This window comes from Maylandia zebra, linkage group LG9, assembly GCF_041146795.1.
Source record: "Maylandia zebra isolate NMK-2024a linkage group LG9, Mzebra_GT3a, whole genome shotgun sequence".
Lineage (NCBI taxonomy): Eukaryota > Metazoa > Chordata > Actinopteri > Cichliformes > Cichlidae > Maylandia > Maylandia zebra.
The window spans coordinates 3,359,597-3,381,766 of NC_135175.1; the positions used below are offsets into that span (position 1 = coordinate 3,359,597).

At 40.5% G+C, this 22,170-nt stretch overlaps 3 protein-coding genes across 3 annotated transcripts in view; 1 reads left to right on the forward strand and 2 right to left on the reverse strand.

Annotated features, from left to right (window-relative positions):
* LOC112429924 (SCO-spondin) overlaps positions 1–6,781 on the reverse strand; it is a 64,936-nt gene extending 58,155 nt beyond the window's left edge. Inside the window, exons 1-16 of the mRNA XM_076888732.1 lie at positions 6,747–6,781; positions 6,072–6,231; positions 4,635–4,683; positions 3,856–3,960; positions 2,926–3,053; positions 2,613–2,733; positions 2,403–2,530; positions 2,190–2,331; positions 1,940–2,110; positions 1,674–1,845; positions 1,520–1,583; positions 1,387–1,408; positions 962–1,082; positions 593–806; positions 345–486; positions 71–247 (exon numbers count right to left, since the gene is read on the reverse strand). Coding sequence (XP_076744847.1) covers positions 71–247; positions 345–486; positions 593–806; positions 962–1,082; positions 1,387–1,408; positions 1,520–1,583; positions 1,674–1,845; positions 1,940–2,110; positions 2,190–2,331; positions 2,403–2,530; positions 2,613–2,733; positions 2,926–3,053; positions 3,856–3,960; positions 4,635–4,683; positions 6,072–6,231; positions 6,747–6,781 — 1,951 coding nt within the window. The remainder of the gene's footprint in view (positions 1–70; positions 248–344; positions 487–592; positions 807–961; positions 1,083–1,386; positions 1,409–1,519; positions 1,584–1,673; positions 1,846–1,939; positions 2,111–2,189; positions 2,332–2,402; positions 2,531–2,612; positions 2,734–2,925; positions 3,054–3,855; positions 3,961–4,634; positions 4,684–6,071; positions 6,232–6,746) is intronic.
* Positions 6,346–14,083, forward strand: LOC143420219 (uncharacterized). The gene is made up of 2 exons (XM_076887894.1): positions 6,346–6,952; positions 11,306–14,083. The coding sequence occupies exon 2, from the start codon at positions 11,598–11,600 to the stop codon at positions 13,158–13,160; it is 1,563 nt and encodes a 520-aa protein (XP_076744009.1). The 5' UTR covers positions 6,346–6,952; positions 11,306–11,597; the 3' UTR covers positions 13,161–14,083.
* Positions 14,084–15,492: 1,409 nt separating this feature from the next.
* LOC143412440 (uncharacterized) overlaps positions 15,493–22,170 on the reverse strand; it is a 30,924-nt gene continuing 24,246 nt past the window's right edge. Inside the window, exons 4-8 of the mRNA XM_076887895.1 lie at positions 19,318–19,380; positions 19,126–19,209; positions 17,628–17,681; positions 16,341–16,472; positions 15,493–16,237 (exon numbers count right to left, since the gene is read on the reverse strand). Coding sequence (XP_076744010.1) covers positions 15,960–16,237; positions 16,341–16,472; positions 17,628–17,681; positions 19,126–19,209; positions 19,318–19,380 — 611 coding nt within the window. The 3' untranslated portion in view covers positions 15,493–15,959. The remainder of the gene's footprint in view (positions 16,238–16,340; positions 16,473–17,627; positions 17,682–19,125; positions 19,210–19,317; positions 19,381–22,170) is intronic.

The following is a 22,170-nucleotide window of genomic DNA, read 5'->3' on the forward strand; positions in this document are numbered from 1 at the left end:
CCTTCACAGTTTTTTGTTTACTGCTGATTTTTGAAAGCTAAAGAGAGCAGAAAATCAAAGCTGTCCGTACCACAGCCGATCTCATCAGAATGATCCTTGCAGTCTGGTCGACCATCACAGAGCAAAGACACAGAGATGCACTCGTCACTGTGCTGGCAGAAAAACTGACCAGGTTCACAGCGCTGCACTGTCACTTTCCCACCACCAGAGGGAGATGTTGTCACACTGCTGGGGGTCACCAGCTCATCTGCAAAAGCAGAAGAAGAGAAACTGTATAACCTGGTAAGAGAAGGTTGTACAGCCAACATTAGGAATAATTATCATAATTTGGTTTATGCCCTGACCTCCTCGGCAGCCGAGGATCTCCACGCGCAGGTAAAATGTGTGCCTGTACTCTGCAGGCATGATGCGCACGTAGCGAGCTCTGACCAGCCGACCGAGCCAGCGGGTCACGGGGGTCCTGCCCACCATCCGTACCTCAAACACCTGCACAGCAACAGAGAAGACACTTTATTACATATAAAAATATGTAATCATGTTTTACAGTGCTGAAATTATAATTAATGGTACTGTTTAAATGTGTTAAGTATACCTTAGCGGGGCCATCGGGCTTCCCATTCTCAGTAAAGTCTGTGAAAAGGCTGCCGTGCAGGGCAAACGCCAGGCGGTATTTGGTGAGGGAACCCCACATTCGCTCAGTGCCCTGTGTCACCACGCCTGACACCCACATGGGCTCCAAGAAATCCACCTGAAAATACGGCTGAGGGTCTGTAGGTAACGGGCTCCAACCGGGCTCCATCACCTGGCTGTGAGCACAAAAGATGGTATGACACGGAGATGACCTCTCTTTTGTCATCTCCCCTTCAAGCGTTAACAAGAACTTGAAAGTTTACTTAAGACCCAATGTGCTAACACTGAAAGACAGAAGTTTGATCTGTTTCAGGCTTGACAAGCGTCTCACATGTTTGGGACTATATTCAGCCGCCCGGCATCGGCAGGGTTGTTCTCCCGATGGGAGGACGAGGTGAGCTGACCGTAATGGATTCTCCCATCCTCCAGTCCAAGCGGAGAGGAGCAGATACCTGTGATTGTGATAAAACCACGACAGACCCAGTGATGTTTGCATGCTTTGCAGCATCTTTATTAATGGTTGCTGTACACTTAAACACCTCGGCTGCAGCTCACATACCAACAACAACCAATGACAACAGCGCAGCCTTTTACAGTGCCGAGGCGTGATTGCAGATGCTGTGCAGGTGCCTCTATCTCACCTGCAGCAGCATCGCAGGCCCCGCCTCGCCACAGTGATATATGATGATCCTTACAGTCATTCAGCCTTCATAAGAAATGAAGAAAAACAATCACACAGCTGAAAACAAACCTCACCGTGATATCCCGGGCCACCGTCCTGCAGAGACAAGATCAGAGTATGAAGCACTGTTTCTGTTCATGCTGTACGTATTTTAACATCTCAAATCCAAATGCAAATAATGGGACTTAAATGAATGCACTGGCTTACAGCAGGATGTGTGACAGCAGCCATAGATGGAGTCCTCAGCGGGGCAGGCGGGGGTGTGTACGGCCTGCACAGTAGTGATCGTATTGAAGAGGAATTAAAAACAACTGCAATGCTTCTACGTTAAACAAAAAAGATCCGCGTCCTCGTGTCTTACTGGGCTGTAATGTTGTCATGAGGGTGGCATCCACTTTCATCCTCTCCTCTGGGACAGTGGGGATTTCCATCACAACGCTTCCATGCCTCAATGCAGCCCCCTGGTGGGGGGCAGGAGAACTGACCAGCAGGGCAGCTACGTGGACTGGTGGCTGTAGTGGAAGGCTGCGTACCTGCACACAGTGAGTAGTTGTGCTCAGTAAGAATGTCTATGTTTATTCTAAAATATTAAAGAGCAAACTATAAGCTGTGGTGTGGACAGCTCACCACAGTGGGTCTCGTCCGAACTGTCCCCGCAATCATTGACGCCATCGCAGACTACGCCCAGAGGACCTGCTGGCACGCAGCGACCGTTCTCACATTGGAACTCTTTCTCTCTGCAGCCACCTGCTGGGGAGACTGGTGAGGGAGGACTGGGTGATGTTAACCAGCGAGAACCTGGTGATGAAAGTAAAGCCTGCATTTTAGAATCACACACACAAACCCAGTATGTAAGACCAGCATCCTTTCCACCAACCATCGCCACAGCCCATGATCTCAAGGCGAAGATAGATGCCATTCTGGAAGTCATGGGGCAAGAGGCGGACAAACTGAGCCGACACGATCCTGTCCAGTCTGCTCTCCGTCACTCCTCGATCATCGTGATTACCGAGAAAAACCTGGGAGGAGAACAATCACTAAGAAAAATAATAAAGCCTTTAAAGTAAAGCGCTTTGGTTTGCTGCTGCACCTTGGCTCTGGGTGGGGCATCAGTGACCAGCTCCTTGTGAGTGTACCACTGATTTCCATCCCGGCTGAACTGGAGGAAGAAGCTGGACACAAATGTGCCAAACACACCTCCACCCTGGGTCAACACACCTGTAGGATAGCACAGAGACGAAACTAAGTGCACAAAACACTGAAGCAGCATGTACTGCATGTAAACTGTGTGCCTGTTTACCAGTGATGTTGTATGGCTTTAGCAGGTCTATCTGTATGTAGGGACTCTGTGTGTTGCCGGTGTAGCTGTCAGGCCTCCGCTGTGGTAGGTCCTTATACTCCTCTGGTTCTGGACTCCAGCCCTGCAGGAAGAATTTTAAGATTGTTATCAGTGAATACTCAACACAAAGCAGAACCGAGGCATAATGGACTCATTTTACAGGCATTCGTTCATAAAATATCACTAAATAGCATCATTTGTAATTTATGAGAAGTCTAAGGAAAAAAGAGGATGATGGTTGACATGCTCAGGGGTCTGATTATGTGTGGAGTACCTGGAGGTCACTGTGAGGGTCCCACGCATGCAGACGAGCTGCATCAGGGGGGTGACCGGCCTGCTGTGAAGAGGCACTGAAACTTGAGGCAGGAAGAGACTGGACACCCAGGGGAGACCAGCATTCCTCTAAACAGGAACAAGGATAAACAAAGTTTGCATGATTTAAAACAGATGCACCTCAGATTATAAAGACTTCACCGACTTGTTCGTGAGATTGTCCAGGTATAACAATGTAAGCTTATAGTTTCCATTAAAGTTCATGGGTTACAACTGTGTAGCAATATATTTCTATACAGTTGAGCCAATGACATGAGTGATAGCAGCAGTGATCATGCAGAAGCAGACACCTGTTTCTGGTGTGATTCAACAAAGCGCTTAGTTTTCCTCTTCATAACACCTGTGCTGTGGGGGATAAATGCTATTTAAGTACTGTCAGGGTTAGAGGCAGGCGATGGCTGCTAGAGCAGTGCCATACTGCAGATTTGGTATGGATGCAATACAGAAAAACAGCGATACCAATAATGATACTGATACTTTTAACTTATAAAGGCATCTTATGTAGGGAAGTGCTCCAGTTTTGTTGACTGAGGCTCGTTACAAAGGTATGTGTCTGCTTGCTAACCAGTGTAGCTTTAGCTGATAACTTAGCATCAATTGCTTCTGACTCCAAAGCAGTAACATGGGAAAAATCTGTCGGCTTAAACGTTTCATTTTTATTTCAGGTCACACATACTGTTGGTACTGAGTTTGCAAAAGCGAACATGTTTGTCTTCTAAGAGGTGTAAATGTCTCATGGGTGCCCTCAGCTGAGCCTCTGGGTGAACTGCAGACCATTTCTGAGCAACATTAATAAAAGTAAACTGGCTCTCCTGGATCGTCTCAGGATCAACCTTTAAATATCTAACAACAGGTAGAGGAAGGCACCTACCTCCAGGAGGAAGAGGGTATGTGGGAATCAGGGGTGTAGTGACCTGTGCTGGCTTGGAGGTCACAGTGACAGGACCAATTGTTGTAAGTATTGTGTCATTTTCACCTAGCAGGTGTAGAATACAAACAGTGGTAAGAGAATATTCATTAACACAAGATTGTCTACCATAAACAAGAGACAGTCGTCTAAGTAATGCAATTTTATTGCTGGCCAGATGTTCACTTACAGGTCCATTCAGCAGATGATGTTTCTACAAGGGTCCCAACTTCATCTTAATGTCATTTTTTTAAGTAATGCATGGCCATTATTTGTTACCAGTCCAATTATAGCACTTACCCAGAATGCAACACTATAAACTAACAAATTGGTTGATTCTGCACAGAGCACTCGTTCACTTTTTAACTCCATTTAATATAAATTCAAAAGTAAAATCTGTGGGATGATTTTCTGACTCATAAACTGCTGCACCATCGATGGTCTTTGTCACGTTTCTTAAACAGATTGTTAAAAATCATTTTTACAACATTTCTGTGCTGTCGATCGTGTCAGGAGTGACGTTTTTTTTCTAATAAAAAGAAATAAAAATAATGCTCTCTCTCCAAACACCACAAGTGAGATTACGGCGTCTAACATTTATCATTATTAGTCCCTACGTCATCTGACATTTGGATGCTACATTAGTGAGTATGGAGGGCAGTTCCTCGTGTTTAAGTTCAACCACCATTAAAGTGGAAAGAACTTAATCAGCGTAAACAGGAGAACAACTGTTCAGATTTTACCTTGGCAGTAGCAACACCTGTCTCCCTCTCCAGGCACCAGACTTTGGCCCTGCACAAACAAAAAGCATTCATCTCGAGTTGCCACGACGCACAGCTACGTGGAGGCAAGAAAAGGTTGCAGAGGCAGGAAATGACTACAAGTGTTTCCATGGAATAAGATACAAACACACATTTACACACAGTCACATACACAAATGTGCCAATGTCCATTATAGTTCCACAAAACATGGACACAAACTAGGGATGCACCGATACCGATATCGGGTATCGGGGCCGATACTGTAAAATGTGTGTGTACTTATACTCGTAAAAGTTAACCGATACCATGAACCGATACTAACTTATTTCATTAATCAGAGGGTGGCTGGTCATTTTTGTTGTAGTTTTTTAGATTGGCCACTAGGGGAACATCCCGTGCTAAACAGGCACAGGGTTAGACGAGTCAGACTGGCAGCTCCAGATAAAAAAAGAGAAACTGGAGGCTGCTGTAGCTAGGCTAAACAAAATGTCAGCAGTGTGGACCGGAACAGCCAACTTTAACTCAGGTTTTGGAAAAGCGATGAAAAATGTCAAGAGAAAATCCACGGGCAGTTAAAATAACAGAGGCTCTGACTCATTTTATCGCTCTGGATGACCAGCCAATGCCAGTCATGGAAAACATAGGATTCTTCTCAGCATACTCGAGCTGCGATATGAAATTCCCAGCCGCCCACACATCAGGGAGATAATGGTGCCAAAACTTTCTAAAGAGGTAAAGACAAGCAGTGTGTGCGCGATGTCAGTCTTTGGTTTAACGGCACAGTGGACTGATGATCCACGGGCAGATGGGGAGTTTGTTCGTCAATGCCAAATACTTTCATTATTTTCTTTGTTTGTTTACAATATGGACACTCTGCAACAATTTAAAAGTTTATTTTATTCTCAAACCTAATTTGTATTTATTATATTCCAAACAGAAGTGTTTATTTATTATTCCGAAAGCTCGAGACAGTGCCAATAGTTCAGTGATATTTTGCTAAATTACAATGTGGAGACTCTGCAATAATTTAACAGAAGTGCTTATTTTTCACTTGAAATTTTTTTGTGGTCATTTTTATTAAGATTTTATTTTTTATCGGCAGAGAATAAAATAAAACCTGTCTTCCGATTCATTGCATTTGTGTGTGTGTGTGTGTGGTAGAAGTATCGGTTTTTGCACTCTGTATCGGCAAGTACTCAGATCCAAGTATCGGTATCGTATCGGTTTGAAAAAATTGGTATCGTTGCATCCCTAACACAAACTTAAGACATTGGTTACACTAATCAGTAAAGTCTGTAGACGACACTAAAGTGGCGACAGGTGAACAACATTTAAAACATAACAATAAGACTAATGTGGAAATATTTTTAGTAGCTTTTGCCAACAAAAATGAACAACAGCCACACACATCCTCTCACCTGAGGGCAGCCAGTGGCAGCGTATGGACAGTAGGGGGAGCACTGCACTGTGAGGTTGGGAAGACAGCGGCATAGCTGACACTGGTCTGACCGCCATCTGTCGCCCACTGTGTGGGACTGACCGTGATACTCACACTCCTCACAGGGGGCTGTCTGACACCTGCACGCACACACACAGACACACACGCCGACAGTGGGATTGTAATACAGACACAAAGACAGACATTTTCTTTCAAAGAAACCCAGCAGAGACGTTGGTGGATGGACATTGTTACAGGAAAAATGATTCTATGTTTCTTTACCTTCTTTTAAATGTACAAAGATGCCTTTTGTCTGCCCTTTGCCTATGGTTAGATTAGTTTAGAATTATCTTTTTAGACTTTCTCAGCAAAGACATACTGTTTTGGGACATATTGTTTTAGATTGTTTTATCTCTCACAGCCTTCTCCCAGCTCTCTGCTGACGAGACTAGCGCCACATATGGAGTTGTTTATTTTATTTGTTTTGTATTTTCTTATCCTGTTCTCACTGTCTTTCCTATAAAAATTACCAAGCCACTGTGCATGGTGTGAGTTGTCCTTAGCAGCTCACCCGTGTACACGTTTGATAAAGAAAGTAACTTTGTCTCATTGTGTCTTTATTTCTCCTGGGTCTTTTACAGAGTTTTCCCCCAACATTTCTTGGTCCTTCGACAGCCGGATCACCTCCATCGTGTCCCATCTCCGTGACCAGTCCACGTTGTTCGCCTGTCGACAGCCCACACACCAGGTGTGTGGAAAAAGACCAAGAGCGTTAAATTCGGGTCTTGGCCAACGTCTTAGAAAGCGACCCACGGTGGTGGGACCCGATCGAGGTGGACCAGACCCGGCGACACCGACCAGGTAGATACAGACACACTGACACAATCTTGCGTAAAAGCGCATTTTGAATTCAGGGAATTTAAAATAGCGGAAGTAGCTCGTCGACTGGTAGCTCTGGGAGCTCGTCGACTGGTAGCGTAGCTCGTCGACTGGAAGCTTTGGAAGCTCGTCGACTGGTAGCTTTGGAGCTCTGGGTAGCTCCCCCAGCTGGGTCTAGACTGGGTCTAGGGAGTAAGTAGCTCTGGGAGCTCCCCTTATTATAAGGGTTCCGGTCGCGCGCGTCGAAGCTGTGAATGTGAATGTGTGTGTATTGTTTTAATTAATGGAGCAAGCTGAATTTTCACGGTCCAATAAGAGACTGAGCTGCTCCTACTGTGTTTTCTTTTACTGCTATTCACTGACGTGCTGGTGAGTTGAGAGAACGGTCGAGTTCCGTCTCGTAAAGTTCACACCGCTTTTGGAAATAGTCCGAAAGTAGAAGGGCGTGTGAGCAACCACTCTCGTCTCTAATACCAGCGAAGGTGATAGCAGCTGTATTGTGTATGTATTACTTAAACAAAAATAAGTAAATACATAAATAAGATGGGTAATCAAGCAAGTGAAATTAAAACTCACTCCTGCTGACGAGCAGTGGTGAGAAAAGAAAAGTCCAGACGCCGGACAAAAACAGTGTCTGTAAACTGAGAGATTTAAGAAAACAAAATATAAACAGTCAGAAGAACAGAACTCAACTGCCAGTTTAGTAAAACCAGAAGACGAGACACTGTGCAGTTCCCACAACCCTTTTAGTAAACCATCACTCACTCCTGCAGCCGCATCTGCAGCACCACCCATATCAGGAAGAACTTAATAATCCCTTATTAAGTGAAAACTAGAGATCACAGTAGTTTGAAGTAGTTTAAAAGGGTTGAAAACAGACCCCACTGAGTAGATATAAATATAAAAAGTACGAAATAAAGATGAACAAAGGGAAAGTTACAGTAGAAATTATCTTTAGAGTATTTGAAATTAATAATAGCAAGGATAACAACCTGTAAAGTGATATTAACAATGAAACACAGTTGGCATGATGACCATGCCCACAATGTATAAAATGAATATAAAGCAAATAATTCACACGAAAATATTTTAATAAAATAAATAAGGTATATTAAGGCTGTGTCATTGTTCAGCCAAGGACAGTGTGTGAAAAGGTAACTGTCTCCATCCTGGGAAAAGGATGATTCTGCAGGTCATCTGAAGCCCTTGATGGATACAAAATAAAATATAAATAATATATTATAATAGAACTGCCTGGTCCACCATGCAACAGAGAGAACAAATGTGACCGCAGATTGGATGAATTCAAAATTATCTGTTTGCTGAATAAGATGATCCTAACTAACAAATTGGCTCAGTAGTAGTATAGTGGTACACACTGATAAAATATTATAATATGCTATTGCTGTTATATAAGACAAAGAGGATAATATTAACAATGACATAATATTAATATGAAGAGGCACCTTAATCGGTTATGATGTGAGGTGGATAATTGTTAAGCAGTAGTCTGCATCAAGCTTAAGGTTTGCTGAAACTCAGTGTAATGACATGTGAGATGAAGACAATACGGAGAATAACTAAACTAATGAAGTGCATAGAGGCACTTGACCAGCTTGAAACCTGTCCTAGAATGACACATTGCTGAGATATAGAGCACACCTATAATAACAACCAATAAGCAAAACCCTGTAGACAACAGCTACAACTACAGGATTGAGAAGCTGAATTAAATATGTAGACACTGCTAAGCTGATGAACATGTTCCACATTTTCTTTTCTTTTTATTTATTTGTTTCTTTTAGAGCAGAAGCTGCTGTAACACACCCAAAGAAAGACTCTAGGTCTGACCAACCGTCTCAGTCATGGGCAAAAAGATGTCAGTCAATAAAATTCTAAAAGATAATTTATTGACGAAAAATATATCAAGAGACAAAAGATAAAACAGTCCAGTGTCCCACTTATGAATTGTATAAAAACACACAGTCCCAAGGCCAGAGACAGCTATGACACACGGCCAAGTTGCACTCCACATGTTGCCTTTAACAGGGTTAGAAGTTGTACTTGGAGACCCACCACCCTGCAAGCATATAGTCAGTGGTCACTCAAGCCTCTGCAACCCAGCTGCCTTTAGGCTGTGGCATATAATAGGCCCTGGACTGCACAGAGAGACAAAACGACACACTTAATATAAAATTCATAGCGCAAAACCAATCCATCCCAATCATATCGGATTTCAGCACATTACATACCTGCACAGAGAGACAAAACGACACAGCAGTGTTTGTAGTGTGGGCTATAAGTAGACGAGTGTATCAGTGCAATCAAGTACACCTGCCTCTAATTACTCCAACCTGATTCCAGCCATTGGCTCACCAAAAATGTGACACACACAAAACCACTCCCAACCAAGTGAAACTTCACACAATAATATGGAGCTGAATTAACACAGGCACATTAGTCTAGTATGTTAGAAGCTGCATGCTATTAAAAGCCAACATATGCAGACTTCTGCCTTGTTCGGGTGGCAGCATTTTTTTTTTCTTTTTCTTTTGTGTCCTGACACGTTTATGTTTTTTGGTTTTGTTTGATTATTTTGTTGGTTTTGGAAACGACTTTAAACGAACTTGTGACAATACTTGAGAGTCACAATGACAAATAGTGATTAGGCATATGATTGGAAAATGCCTAGGTTTAGAGCTGTGAGCTATGAGCTGTGAGCAATGCAAAGTTAAATATATATATTTGTATAAATGGGAAACAACCCTAACTTGAAAGTTTGAAATGTGTGAGATCAATGCATTGTTTGAAGAACTAGAAATTATCTAAAACTGCCTTAAGTGAAAATGTAGAGTTGCATCTATTCTCCCAAACAAAAAAAAAAAAACAAAAAACAAAAAAAGGGAGAAGCATTCTGTAACTTAAAAATAAGGCTGACTGTTGACAACAGACTAAAACACTAATTCGCAGGTGGCTATCAGGAACAGAGAGGCGAGCAAAGTCACAAACACCAAGGCTGCAGACAGCCACGCAGAAACAGCAGATAACATAGAGACAACGCCTGCTAGAACCGTGGAGAGGAAGGTCACTTCACACGAGATTGTTGCGCATGTGAAATACACAAAGATACACAAATAACCATTTATATAGACAGCCAGTATGTTTTCTCTGCTGTGCATCATTTTGCAAAAAATCTGGAAAACCAGAGGAATGATTACACCAACTGGCAAACCAGCATGCCAACCTCTTACAACGCCTACTGACTCTTTCATTACTACAGGCAACAATTTTGATGACAGAGCAGCAAAATAGGCGGCACAACAGGCAAACATCACATTGATGGCAGTAAACACACATCAGATTCCACTGGATGTGTTGAAAAATGAACAAAAAGCAGCAAGCACAGCAGAGCAGGCAAAATGGCTAAAACACGGTGCAGTTCTGACAAACGACTTAATGATGTGTTATGGCAAGCCAGTGTTGCCAAAATTCCTCCACAAAATGGCGGCATTAGTGACTCATGGCTGTACGCATTTGTCAACGGGGGGACTGACCAGTATTGTCAACTCTCATTTCTACACTGTAAATTCTACACAATACTCTCATTTCTACACTGTAAATTCTACACTGTAAATTTTGAAACCTCAGCAAAACAATTTGTCAGAACATGCATGACGTGTCAAAAATATAATGCTCAGGGTAACCTGCGACCACAAAGAGGCCGTTTTCCAACTCCGCCTCATCCTTTTCACACAACTCATATGGATTTTATTGAACTAAGCGAATGTCAAGGGTCGAAATACGCCCTAGTGGTTATAGACGTGTTCTCAAAGTGGCCGGAAATCTATCCAGTGAAAAAGGCAGATGCAACTTCAGTAGCAAAGTGCCTATGCAATCACTTCATACCCACATATGGCATCCCAGCTTTGATACGGTCAGACAACGGCACTCATTTTGTAAATGATGTCATCACTAAGGTCTCTGAAGCACTCGGTTTCAGCATAAAACACCACTGTGCTTATCACCCTCAGAGCGCAGGCCTTGTAGAGAGAACTAACGGCACTATAAAACAAAGGCTCAGGAAATGCATGGCAGAAACAGGAAGGCCGTGGCCTGAATGTTTGGGTTTAGTGAAAATGTGGATGCGCTTAACACAAGGCTCCCATAAACTAACTCCATTTGAAATCATTCATGGCAGGCCGTTTCCACTGCCTATTACCAGTCAACCAATAGACAAATCAATCAGAGAAAACACATTAGCAGAGTGGATGTCTAAGCTGTTAGAAAACAAAGAGATCGTTGTACATAATCAACAACCTGATGATGTTTCTCCAGTGTCTTGCAGACTAAAGCCCGGTGACTGGGTTCTGATCAAGGTGCTCCAAAGGAAAAACTGGAGCACACCCAGGTGGGAGGGACCATACCAAGTCCTCCTCACTACATCGACCGCTTGCAAAATTGCGGAACGACCATCCTGGGTCCATCAGAGTCACTGCAGGCGTGTCAGTGAAGCCATCTAAACACAGCTGACGGCAGGCTTGCCCGCTTGTTGTGATCTCGCCCGGTGGAGGGGTCAGCTTTCCTGGCCGGGGGGTCTACTCGCGACAGGAGGGTGTGTTCCGTCGTCATGACGTGGTGGCTCTTATCAACTGCAGCGGCCCTGACCATGGCCGGGCTCCTCACCTTTGCTTCCGTGAGGGACAACAAGTCACGCTACATGGAGAAAAGGCAGACACTGTATGACAAAGGAAAGTACACCAAGTTTCCCCATGGATACGCCACCAACTTCTGGTGGCAGTTTATGAACACTACAGCTCACCTGAATAACAAAACTGACTGCTATGCATGTACCCATATGCCCCTATCCTCGCAGACGTCTGGCCTGTGGCCGTACAGCATACCTGAAGATCGCAGTTGGTGTCTGTTGGGCCTGGCAACACATCCAGGCTACGGTACTCTTTGGTCCAAAGCCAACTACAGCATCCCAGCAAAAGCAACCTGGAGGTCATCATCACTCACAAATGTGAACTGTTCCGGACAGACCTACCTACTGACCTGGCCCCAAGTCTCAGACCCACTGCCTGATGTAATTCTACTGAACAAACTGAACGCATCACAACTGCCAGTATGTGTGATGAACAATGGCTCGCGGGCAGTGGGGGAGCTGCCTACTCACCTATGTAAGCACATATACACTTTCTGCCCACCAAGGAACGAGAGGAAGTGTATGGCCTGTTCAATCAACGCCACCTGTGCCAGTAACACGACGCTGATGGGCCTAAACTGTCGCTCCGACTACAGCTACCGAATGCCACTACAAACAAAGACTCAGTACCAGACAGGATGTGCACGGACGGCACCCAGCAGCAGAGGAACCAGAGTTTTGGCTGACTGGTACTTCCTATGTGGCAACAAGGCTTATCTGTCACTCCCTGAAGGTTGGGGAGGTCTGTGCGCCCTGGTGGAATTATCAGATCACGTTTTCTTCATGCAAAGTGTTGCACATCACCCAAGCAGCCGGCAGAGACGTGAAGTGGACATCGCCTCCCCCAATTCTTTCGGCATTACCGTGGACACTGGAGTGCCGGGAGAGTTTCGCATCTGGGGAGGAGGAGTGAAATTCTTACAGAGCTTGATCCCCGGCATTGGAGTTGCCGAGGTGCGGGATCACGTGGAGATCAACCGATATGCTCTGCTACGACACATCAACTTGACTAAGACCCTGGGAACTGCCTTAGCAGGAGAACAGCAGGCCATCAGAACGATGGTGCTGCAGAACAGACTGACACTAGACCTGCTAACAGCATCACAAGGAGGAGTTTGCAAGCTGATCGGGGAAACATGTTGCACTTTTATCCCTGATGGATACGAAACTGGAGGAGACATTTATGAAGCTTTGCAGAATTTGACCGCTCTGCAAAAATATGTCACTGACCACACACCTGGAGCAGCTACAGCACAAGGCTGGCTTGACTGGCTGTTCAGCGGTTCATGGCTGGCTGCTGTAGCAAAGCCATTTTTTCTTCTAGGTCTCATCATGATAGCACTGCTCATATTAGTGTTGTGTGTGTTGCCATGCCTAAGAGTAATGATTTCAAAGATGATAACAACTACAATGACTGCTTATGCTGCCGTGCCTGAAGAAGAACAACATCCCGTTGCAATTCTGTTAGAGGAGAACTTGTACTAGCTACTAATAAATGACGTGGTGATTAAAAATGACTTGTCAAGTGATCATGCACTGATTAAAACATTAGTAGGTTATGCAAGTTTTCATGCTTTTATTTTTTTTGAAGTCTTGACTTTTAAACATAAAGTTTTTCATTTTTATAACGTTTTCATACTCTTATTTTTTTTTGAAGTCTTCAGTTTTAAACATAAAGTTTTCATTTTAAATATGAAGTTTTCATTATTTTACATATAAAGTTTTCAATTTAAGGTTTGCATCATTTTAAATATAAGGTTTTCATCCTTGTATTTTTTGAAGTTTTCATTTTAGTTTTCATCCTTTTATTTTTTGTAGTTTTAGTTTTATTATTTTTTCTTGTTTATTCCACTTGTTATTTCATTTACTATGATTTTCATTTACTATGTTTTTCTTTTTATTATTTTCTTTTGTTTTATTCTTTAGACCAAATGACTGCCATTTCTGCTATGATGACATTTTGAAGATTTTGGAAATTAAAAATTGCCTAACATACTTAATAAATAATTTTCATAGACAATTGTTGTATACATTTAAAATAAGTTAAACAGGGGGGAATGTTACAGGAAAAATGATTCTATGTTTCTTTACCTTCTTTTAAATGTACAAAGATGCCTTTTGTCTGCCCTTTGCCTATGGTTAGATTAGTTTAGAATTATCTTTTTAGACTTTCTCAGCAAAGACATACTGTTTTGGGACATATTGTTTTAGATTGTTTTATCTCTCACAGCCTTCTCCCAGCTCTCTGCTGACGAGACTAGCGCCACATATGGAGTTGTTTATTTTATTTGTTTTGTATTTTCTTATCCTGTTCTCACTGTCTTTCCTATAAAAATTACCAAGCCACTGTGCATGGTGTGAGTTGTCCTTAGCAGCTCACCCGTGTACACGTTTGATAAAGAAAGTAACTTTGTCTCATTGTGTCTTTATTTCTCCTGGGTCTTTTACAGAGTTTTCCCCCAACAGACATCATGATTCGATCATGTTTTTAACCTCAAAGCCAGAGCTGATAGAAAATACTTCCTCACAGCAGGGGAGAAATGCTTGGCACACGGTTGGATTCCCATATATAGGGAGACATTTCCATTCTTGGATCAGGGTGCACAATATTTTAGCTGCTACTTTTATAACGCTCACGACCTGCACCTGTTCCAATGTGGCAGCACATTACAGAGTAACTGACACATTATTCCCACATTAATCATCTTTTCTTACTTGGACATAATCATGAACAGCTGGTGGATTGCTGCACTCTGCCAACACTAAGAAGTGAGCACACCGGACAGAAAAGCAAACACTGGACTTTCATCCTTGACGCCCGTTTTCATTCCTGACAGCCAATGATCCATCATCCAGAGCCATAATCAGATGATCATGTGATCAGAGCCCAGCACCACACAGAGAAGAAATTATTGTTTAAGCAGAGTTTTGAATTCAGCTTAAAGAACTCTGAAAAGGTTACATGTATCTACTTAATTGGTGGATGACCTCATCAGCTACACACGCAGTCTAGTAAATATCAAATTTGGTTCTTTTTAAACACTTTTACCGACAGAGAAAAACCCCGACTCAGCCTGGTTCGGACCAAGCCTTGGGGTGATACTTTGTAGCGTATGCTTTAATAATCAGACTTGTTTTCCTGGATTCTGAAACAAACGGTGTCATGGACACAGAACAGGAACAAATACATAATCTTATTTTAAATCTTTGGAGTTCAAATGTATCCGATTTATTCATTAAGGTCATGACTTCTGTCTTCCTTATATAAAGGTACGAACAAAAACAAAACCAGAGTTTGTTTTTCAACCGATTAAAAACACCTAAAATTCAGTTAGAAATTCTCAGGAAATTTCAAGACACTACATGTATTTACTTCATATGCCTGCAAGGGTTTTCCGAGGTTACCTTTAGTGTGCAAAGAACAAGTGGAGACTGATTTGAACATAAAGTATGATACATATCTTTCTCAGTCTGATCTGTAGAAACAGAGCACACCAGAAGCAAAACACACAGATCTCCATTCTGAGACTGAAAACTTACTCTATAACTGCAAACCTGAGCTTTTATATAATGGATAAAATAAATGAAAAAAATAATTTAAAAAAGGAAAATGTGTGGCAGACTTTAGTTATGTGACTTCCCCTGACCCTCCCATCTATGTACAGTATATATTATATACTTAATGTAGCAATAATAACAATATTTTTTTAGCATTAAAAATATTTTGATTTTGTGGTTTTGGTTTCATTTTGCAGGAATTTTGTTCTCAAAAATCTACAGCTCTGGAATTGTCACCACAAATTTTTTTATTGCTTGGGCAGAGGAATAACATGAAACAAACCAATTACCATGCAATACAGCAATTTTACATAATTTCCATTTTAAAAAATCACTTTTTACATTTAGACCCCAGTGAGTTTGATTTAAAAAAAAAACAAAAAAAAAACATTAGCTCATCATGTATTTAGGTAGTTAACGTTTATATTCATATGAAACAACAGTCACAAACGTGTTTTGATATTTTTAATAGAAATAATCAGAAACATGATGATTATTTGGATTTATTTGAATCAAAGATAACAAGAAGAAGTACAATATCTGAGTTAGTAGAATCAGAGGAGAAGTAGAAACAAATAAACACAAAACTAGAACCCAATCAGAAAGAGAGAGAGAGCAAGAAACTGATTCCAGCAGGTGATTTACTTCCTGTTTTACTTCTAAAAATGGCTCAGCTCCGCCTACACAGGGCAGTCCAAACAGGAAGTGATGGAGCTGTCACACCTCTCACATGGTGAAAATGAGATGACCACTGAAGGTGGTATGATGATTTTCATTGTCATATATCTTTGAACCATCACAGAGACGTACAAACACCTGATCTCCAACCTCTAGAAGCAGTGAGGCTCCATGAGAGCCACTCACAGTACCAGATCCTTGACTTCCATGTGCAAGAAAAATGTGCTCTCCATTCCTGATCAACACAGCAGCTGCAGCACCACCATCAAGTCCAAGTACGGTCCAGACAAAGTGGTAGACTCCTCTCACTGGTGCAGTGAAAATACCTGTGGGATATTTGTTTTTGTTAAATGGAAAATCAGCTGTTAGAACATCCGGAACATCAGCCTGACAGCAACATAGCTGAGAAGTAATACTAAATGTTATTACCTGTGTGTGGGTTGTAGGCATTTCCAATGTTTGTGACAACATGTTTGAAGATCAGAGTAATCTGAGTATTAAAGGGTCCAGTATGTCTGCTTTCTTTCTCCAGCAGAGAGGCTGAGAAAGCCACCTGTTTGACTGAGAGAGAGAGAAATGTCATTATTTTAAACTTTCTGTTTTAAAGTTAGACTCCTCCCAAAAAAGTAACCATGACAAAAACTTTAATCTCGAATGAAAGAAATGTTTGACAGCTGAAAACATTTCATTATCACAGAAGAAATCAAACTCTGTGATTGGAAACTGAAATGTGATTGAATCTATTTTTGAGGATCCCAAACTCGTCCTTTAGATCAGACAGGAAGTTATTTTGTAGCTTCTACCAAGACAACAAACTGTGTTATTCAGTCTTTTAGTTGCATCTTGGTTTGTGCTTCAGACAAACATGAACTCACTTTAAAGTCATTCAGTAAATTAGATCCAGTAATGAACTTAATGTGTGTTCTGAAGCGTAAAGAGTGCTTTCACTTTAATGACCTGCACAGAGTGGGGATATACCTGTTAACAACACCTCTGTTAATCACAGATAACAATCACACTAATCCTCCACTCACTCTCCTGCTTCCACATTATTAGAACTACAAACATGGCTCCAGTTTTTATTTATTGCATTATTTGAGAGTGAATATTTTATCAATAAGTTTGGACTGGCTGTAGTTTCAAATACCACACATGTTCCAGAAATCACATGTTGTGTCTTTAACTGTAACACATTCAGTTCAGTTCAATTTTATTTATTTAGCTCTAAATCACAAAAACAGTTGCCTGAAAGGGCTTTAAATTGTAAGCTAGAGACCCTCCCATAATAAAGAGAAAACCCCAACAATCAGATGACCCTCATGAGCAAGCTCGATGGCAACAGTGCAAAGGAAAAACTGACAGGAAGAACCTTTCAGCAAACCATTCCGGTCAGCTAGTGATGTTGAGCTAATCAGAGCAGATTTTAGTTTCAGTGTCTAACATTAAGACATTCAAACATAAATACTAATCTGTTCAATTTAATTTTGGATTCAAGATCAAACTGTCATGGTTCTGGGTTGGTGACCCAGTGTTTTGTGTTTTGAATTATAAATCGTCTTTAATTTCATTTTTAATGACCACTTCTTGACTCCTCGTTTCTGTCTCTGTGCTTTTCTATGTAACTTTGCACTGCTGTAACAAAAAAATTTCCCATGCGTGGGACTAATAAAGGATATTTTATCTTATCTTAGAAATGATTAGATTTGCACACAGCACCTTGTGAATGCTTCTTCAGCTGATCAATCTCAGTTTGCAGCTTTGTTTCTTGTTCTGAGAAAAATGCAAAATGAAAAAAATCTCACTGACAGCACACAGTGATTCATGTTTTTAAATGTCATTCAGAAAGTAACTGTGACTCTCATTCTGTTCATGCTACACTGAGCAGTGGTCTCCTCCATGGCACCTCATCCTCCACCTCACACACTGCAGAGCCACAGGACCACACCTCCAACAGGTGCTGGATGGAGAATGGTTGAAGAAGCAGACTTCTTTGACTAGATTACTGAACATAACAAATTCTTTTTAAAAGTAGTGTTACTTTATAATAGCCTGCATAGGCACATCTCCCAAATCATGTAAATTTTCACCAGAAATGATCCATGTTTACATTTTAATTAGCTTTTAAGCATGTTTTAGGTCCTCAAAAAGTCACATTTGTCTGAATAACAGTAATATATGGAGTAAATACTATAGGGCAATCACAAGTTTATTGCTCAGGTCCTAAATTCCTCATTCGCTCTGAAGTTGTTCTTTCAAGCTCAGGTCCTCATAATTTCTATAGAGGTGATGTTTTTCACACAGTACGTTCTGACTGCAGCTTTTGCTGATCAGTCTCAGTCTTCTGTCTCTCCAGCTTTGCAAACTGCTCTGAAATAAGTGCAAAGTAAACCTTTGATTTCCCACTACAAATCACAACAACAGTTGCCTAAATGGTGCTTTAAATTGTAAGTTAGAGACGCTACAATAATACAGAAAAAAACAACAACAATCGGAATCAACAACATGAATGCTAATCTTGTCATGGTCCTGGGCCATGTGGGCCCAGTATTCTTAGTTTTTTGTATTCTCGTATTTCGTTCCTTATTTAGGCCATGTCTTCTGAGTTGCCCTGTTGTGTTGTTCCCTAAGTGTTTTTCCCTTCATGGCTCTCTCCCCCCTGTGTGCCCTTTATGTATTGATGAGCCCTCGTCTCCCTTTGTGGTTGTTTCATGTTTCCCCAGCCCGTTATGTCTGTGTTTTCCCCGTGCTCTCTCTCCTCCTGTCGGAACCTCTGTGCCTCTACATGTCATGTTCAGTTCACCCCGCCCTGTCTCGTTATGATTATCAGTGTCACCTGTGTTCCCCGTGTGTGCCCACTTTCCTCGTCTACCCTCTGTGTATTTCTGTCTGAGTCTCCCTCTGTTCGGCGTCGTGTTCTCCCTCATGTTGTGTGGATCTCCCTGTGTCTCTCTGCGTATGTTAGTTTACTTTTCCCAGTTTAGTTTTGTATTTCCTATGTTCTGCCATTCCAGCATTAAAGCTGTGATTTTGAGTTCATCCCCGTGTCTGTGAGTTTTGCGTTTGGGTCCTCCTCCTGCCTGCCACACAGCGATCCATGACAAATCTGGTCAATTTAATTTTGGAGTTAAGGTCAAACATTAATTCTGGAATCGTGGTAATGTCAAATATGGAGATTTTAAACCAATAAATACAGGCCATTTCTATTTTCAGATACCTTGCAGTTCCTGCGTCACCTTGTCAGCCTCAGTCTTCTGGGTCTGAAGTTCAGTCTTCAGACTCTCCAGCATTGCTGCTTGTTCTGAAAAAAATGCAAAATAAAGAAAATCTTATTGACAGCACATTGGTGATTGGCTTGTTTTTAGTAATATATGGAGTAAATAGACATGTGGTGATATTCACACAGTACCTTTTGACTGCTGCTTCAGCTGATCAGTCTCAGTCTTCTGTCTCTCCAGCTTTGCAAACTGCTCTAAAGTAAGTGCAAAGTAAACCTTTGATTTTCCAGCAACATTAGTTTATCTGAAGGACTGTTTCAGTAATCCTGTAATATCATATCATCGTCTTTATTTATAAAGGACTTTAAAACAACTGCAGCTGATCCAAAGTGCTGTAAATTTGAACTAAATAATAAAATTACATTGATTGATTGGTAATTTATTTCAACATGTGAACAATATACAAGTACATTTAGAAAAGAAATGAGAGAAAAAAAATACTATACAAATTACATACAAAAAAACATTCTGATTAATTTACATGTTGAAAGGGAGTGGGAAGAAGTATACACTTATTTAATCCCACCCCTGTCCCATAAATTATCAGTGAATATTTAGTCAGCTTCCTTACTGATATAATTTGTAATAAAAATAGTGAACAGATTTCTGATATACTATATACTATAATATCACATCATGAATTTTTTGTTTGTTTGTTTGTTTTTAAATAGAGACATTCACTTAATTTAAATATTTTCCTTTTCTTTATAGATCGAGAAGATCATATTTTTATAACTCTTTTTGAACAGTTTTATGTTTGGACATTGCTTTAATTCCATATTCAGTTTGTTCCATAGTTTCACTCCTTGAACAGAAACACAAAAGCCTTTTCTTGTAGTACGTACCTTCATTGTTTTGAAGTTACAAAAACCCCTTAAATTATAACTTCCTTCTTTCAAAAAAAACATACTCTGAATATTACCTGGCAGTTCTTTATTTTTTGCTTTGAATAGAATTTGTGCTGTTTGGAATTTCACTATATCGTCAATTTTCAATATTTCAGACTGCAAAAATAGTGAGTTTGTATGTTCCCTATAACCTGCATTGTGGATGATTCGAATTGCTTTCTTTTGAAGAGTAAAAAGTGAATGTAATGTGGTTTTATAGTTATTGCCCCAGACCTCTGCACAATAGCTTAAGTATGGTGAAACCAGTGAACAGTAGAGAATATGAAGTGATGTTCTGTCGAATACCTGTTTTGCCTTGTTTAGTACTGCAATGCTTCGTGATACTTTGGAATGAATATATCTTACGTGAGCTCTCCAGTTAAGTTTTTCATCTATTATTACCCCCAGAAATTTATTTTCACTGACTCTTTCAATATCAACACCATTTATTTGAATCTTTGCATTTGTATTTAAACTACTATTTCCAAATAACATAAGTTTAGATTTATTCAAATTTAATGATAATTTGTTTTTATCAAGCCAGAACTTCACTTTACTTATTTCATTAGTCATATCCTCCAATAAATTCTGCAGATCATCACCAGAGCAAAAAATGTTTGTATCGTCAGCAAAGAGAACCATTTTTAATACTTTGGACACTTTACAGATGTCGTTAATGTACAAGTTGAAGAATTTTGGACCCAAAACTGACCCTTGGGGTACACCACAAGCAATGTCCATACATAAGGAGCAACCACCATTTATTTTCACAAACTGCTTTCTGTCACTTAAATAACTCCGGACCCAATCTAAAACTACCCCTCTGACACCATAACGTTCCAGTTTTCTTATTAATATATCATAATCTATAGTGTCAAATGCCTTTGTCAAGTCTATGAATAACCCAGCCACATATTGCTTTTTGTCTATGGAATTTGTGATGTATTCTATTGAATCTAATAGTGCCGATGATGTTGATCTGCTTGATCTGAATCCGTACTGACTCTCAGTGAGTAGTTTATGTTTATCTATAAATTTTTCCAGTCTGTTTTTAAACAGTTTTTCAAGAACTTTTGAGAATTGAGGTAGTAAAGAGACAGGCCTGTAGTTTGTGAAATGGTGTTTGTTTCCAGATTTGTATAGAGGTATAACTTTTGCTATTTTCATTCTGTCTGGAAATCGACCAGTTTGAAATGATAAATTACAGATGTATGTAAACGGTTTTATAATAGCCTCAATGACTCTTTTAACCACTATCATATCAATATCATTACAATCCAAAGATTTGTGATTTTTACATTTTTTGACAATTTCAAGAACTTCATTTTCATCAACGGCTGTGAGAAACATAGAATATGGATTTCTGTCAATCAGTGTATCGGGTTTTTCCTGTGCTTTCCCAGGATGAGTGATTGTTCTTGCTAAATTTGGTCCAGCAGTTACAAAGAATTCATTGAGACTATTTGCCACAACATCCATATTGTATTCTTCATGGTCGTTACAAATGAAATACTTGGGATAGTTCTTTTGTCCAGTCCCACATTTTATAACACTGTTCAGGATTTCCCATAATCTTTTATTATTATTTCTATTTATATCTAATTGCTTCTTATAGTATTCCTTTTTACTAAATCTAAGTATATTAGTTAACCTATTTTTATATCTTTTGTATCTGATTTCAGCATCTTTACTTCTCGTTCTTAAGAACTCTCTGTATAGAGCATTTTTCTTTATACATGCATTTTGCAGACCTTTTGTTATCCATGGACAGTCCATATATTTCTGTTTCCTACTATATTGCTTTATTGGACAGTTGGTATTGTACAGTAATGTAAATATTCTAAGGAATTTATTATAAGCACTATTAACGTCCTGTTCCTGATATACTTCACCCCAGTTTTCCTTCAATAAATCTTTTTTAAATGCATTCATTCTTTCTTCTGTTCTTACTCGTCTGTACTCTTTTTTACTGTCCATTTTATTGATCTTGTAATTCCTATCATAGATTGTAAAAATTGGAAGATGGTCACTTATGTCGTTAATCAGGAGTCCACTTACAGTCTTATTTTCAATGTCATTTGCAAAAATGTTGTCTAT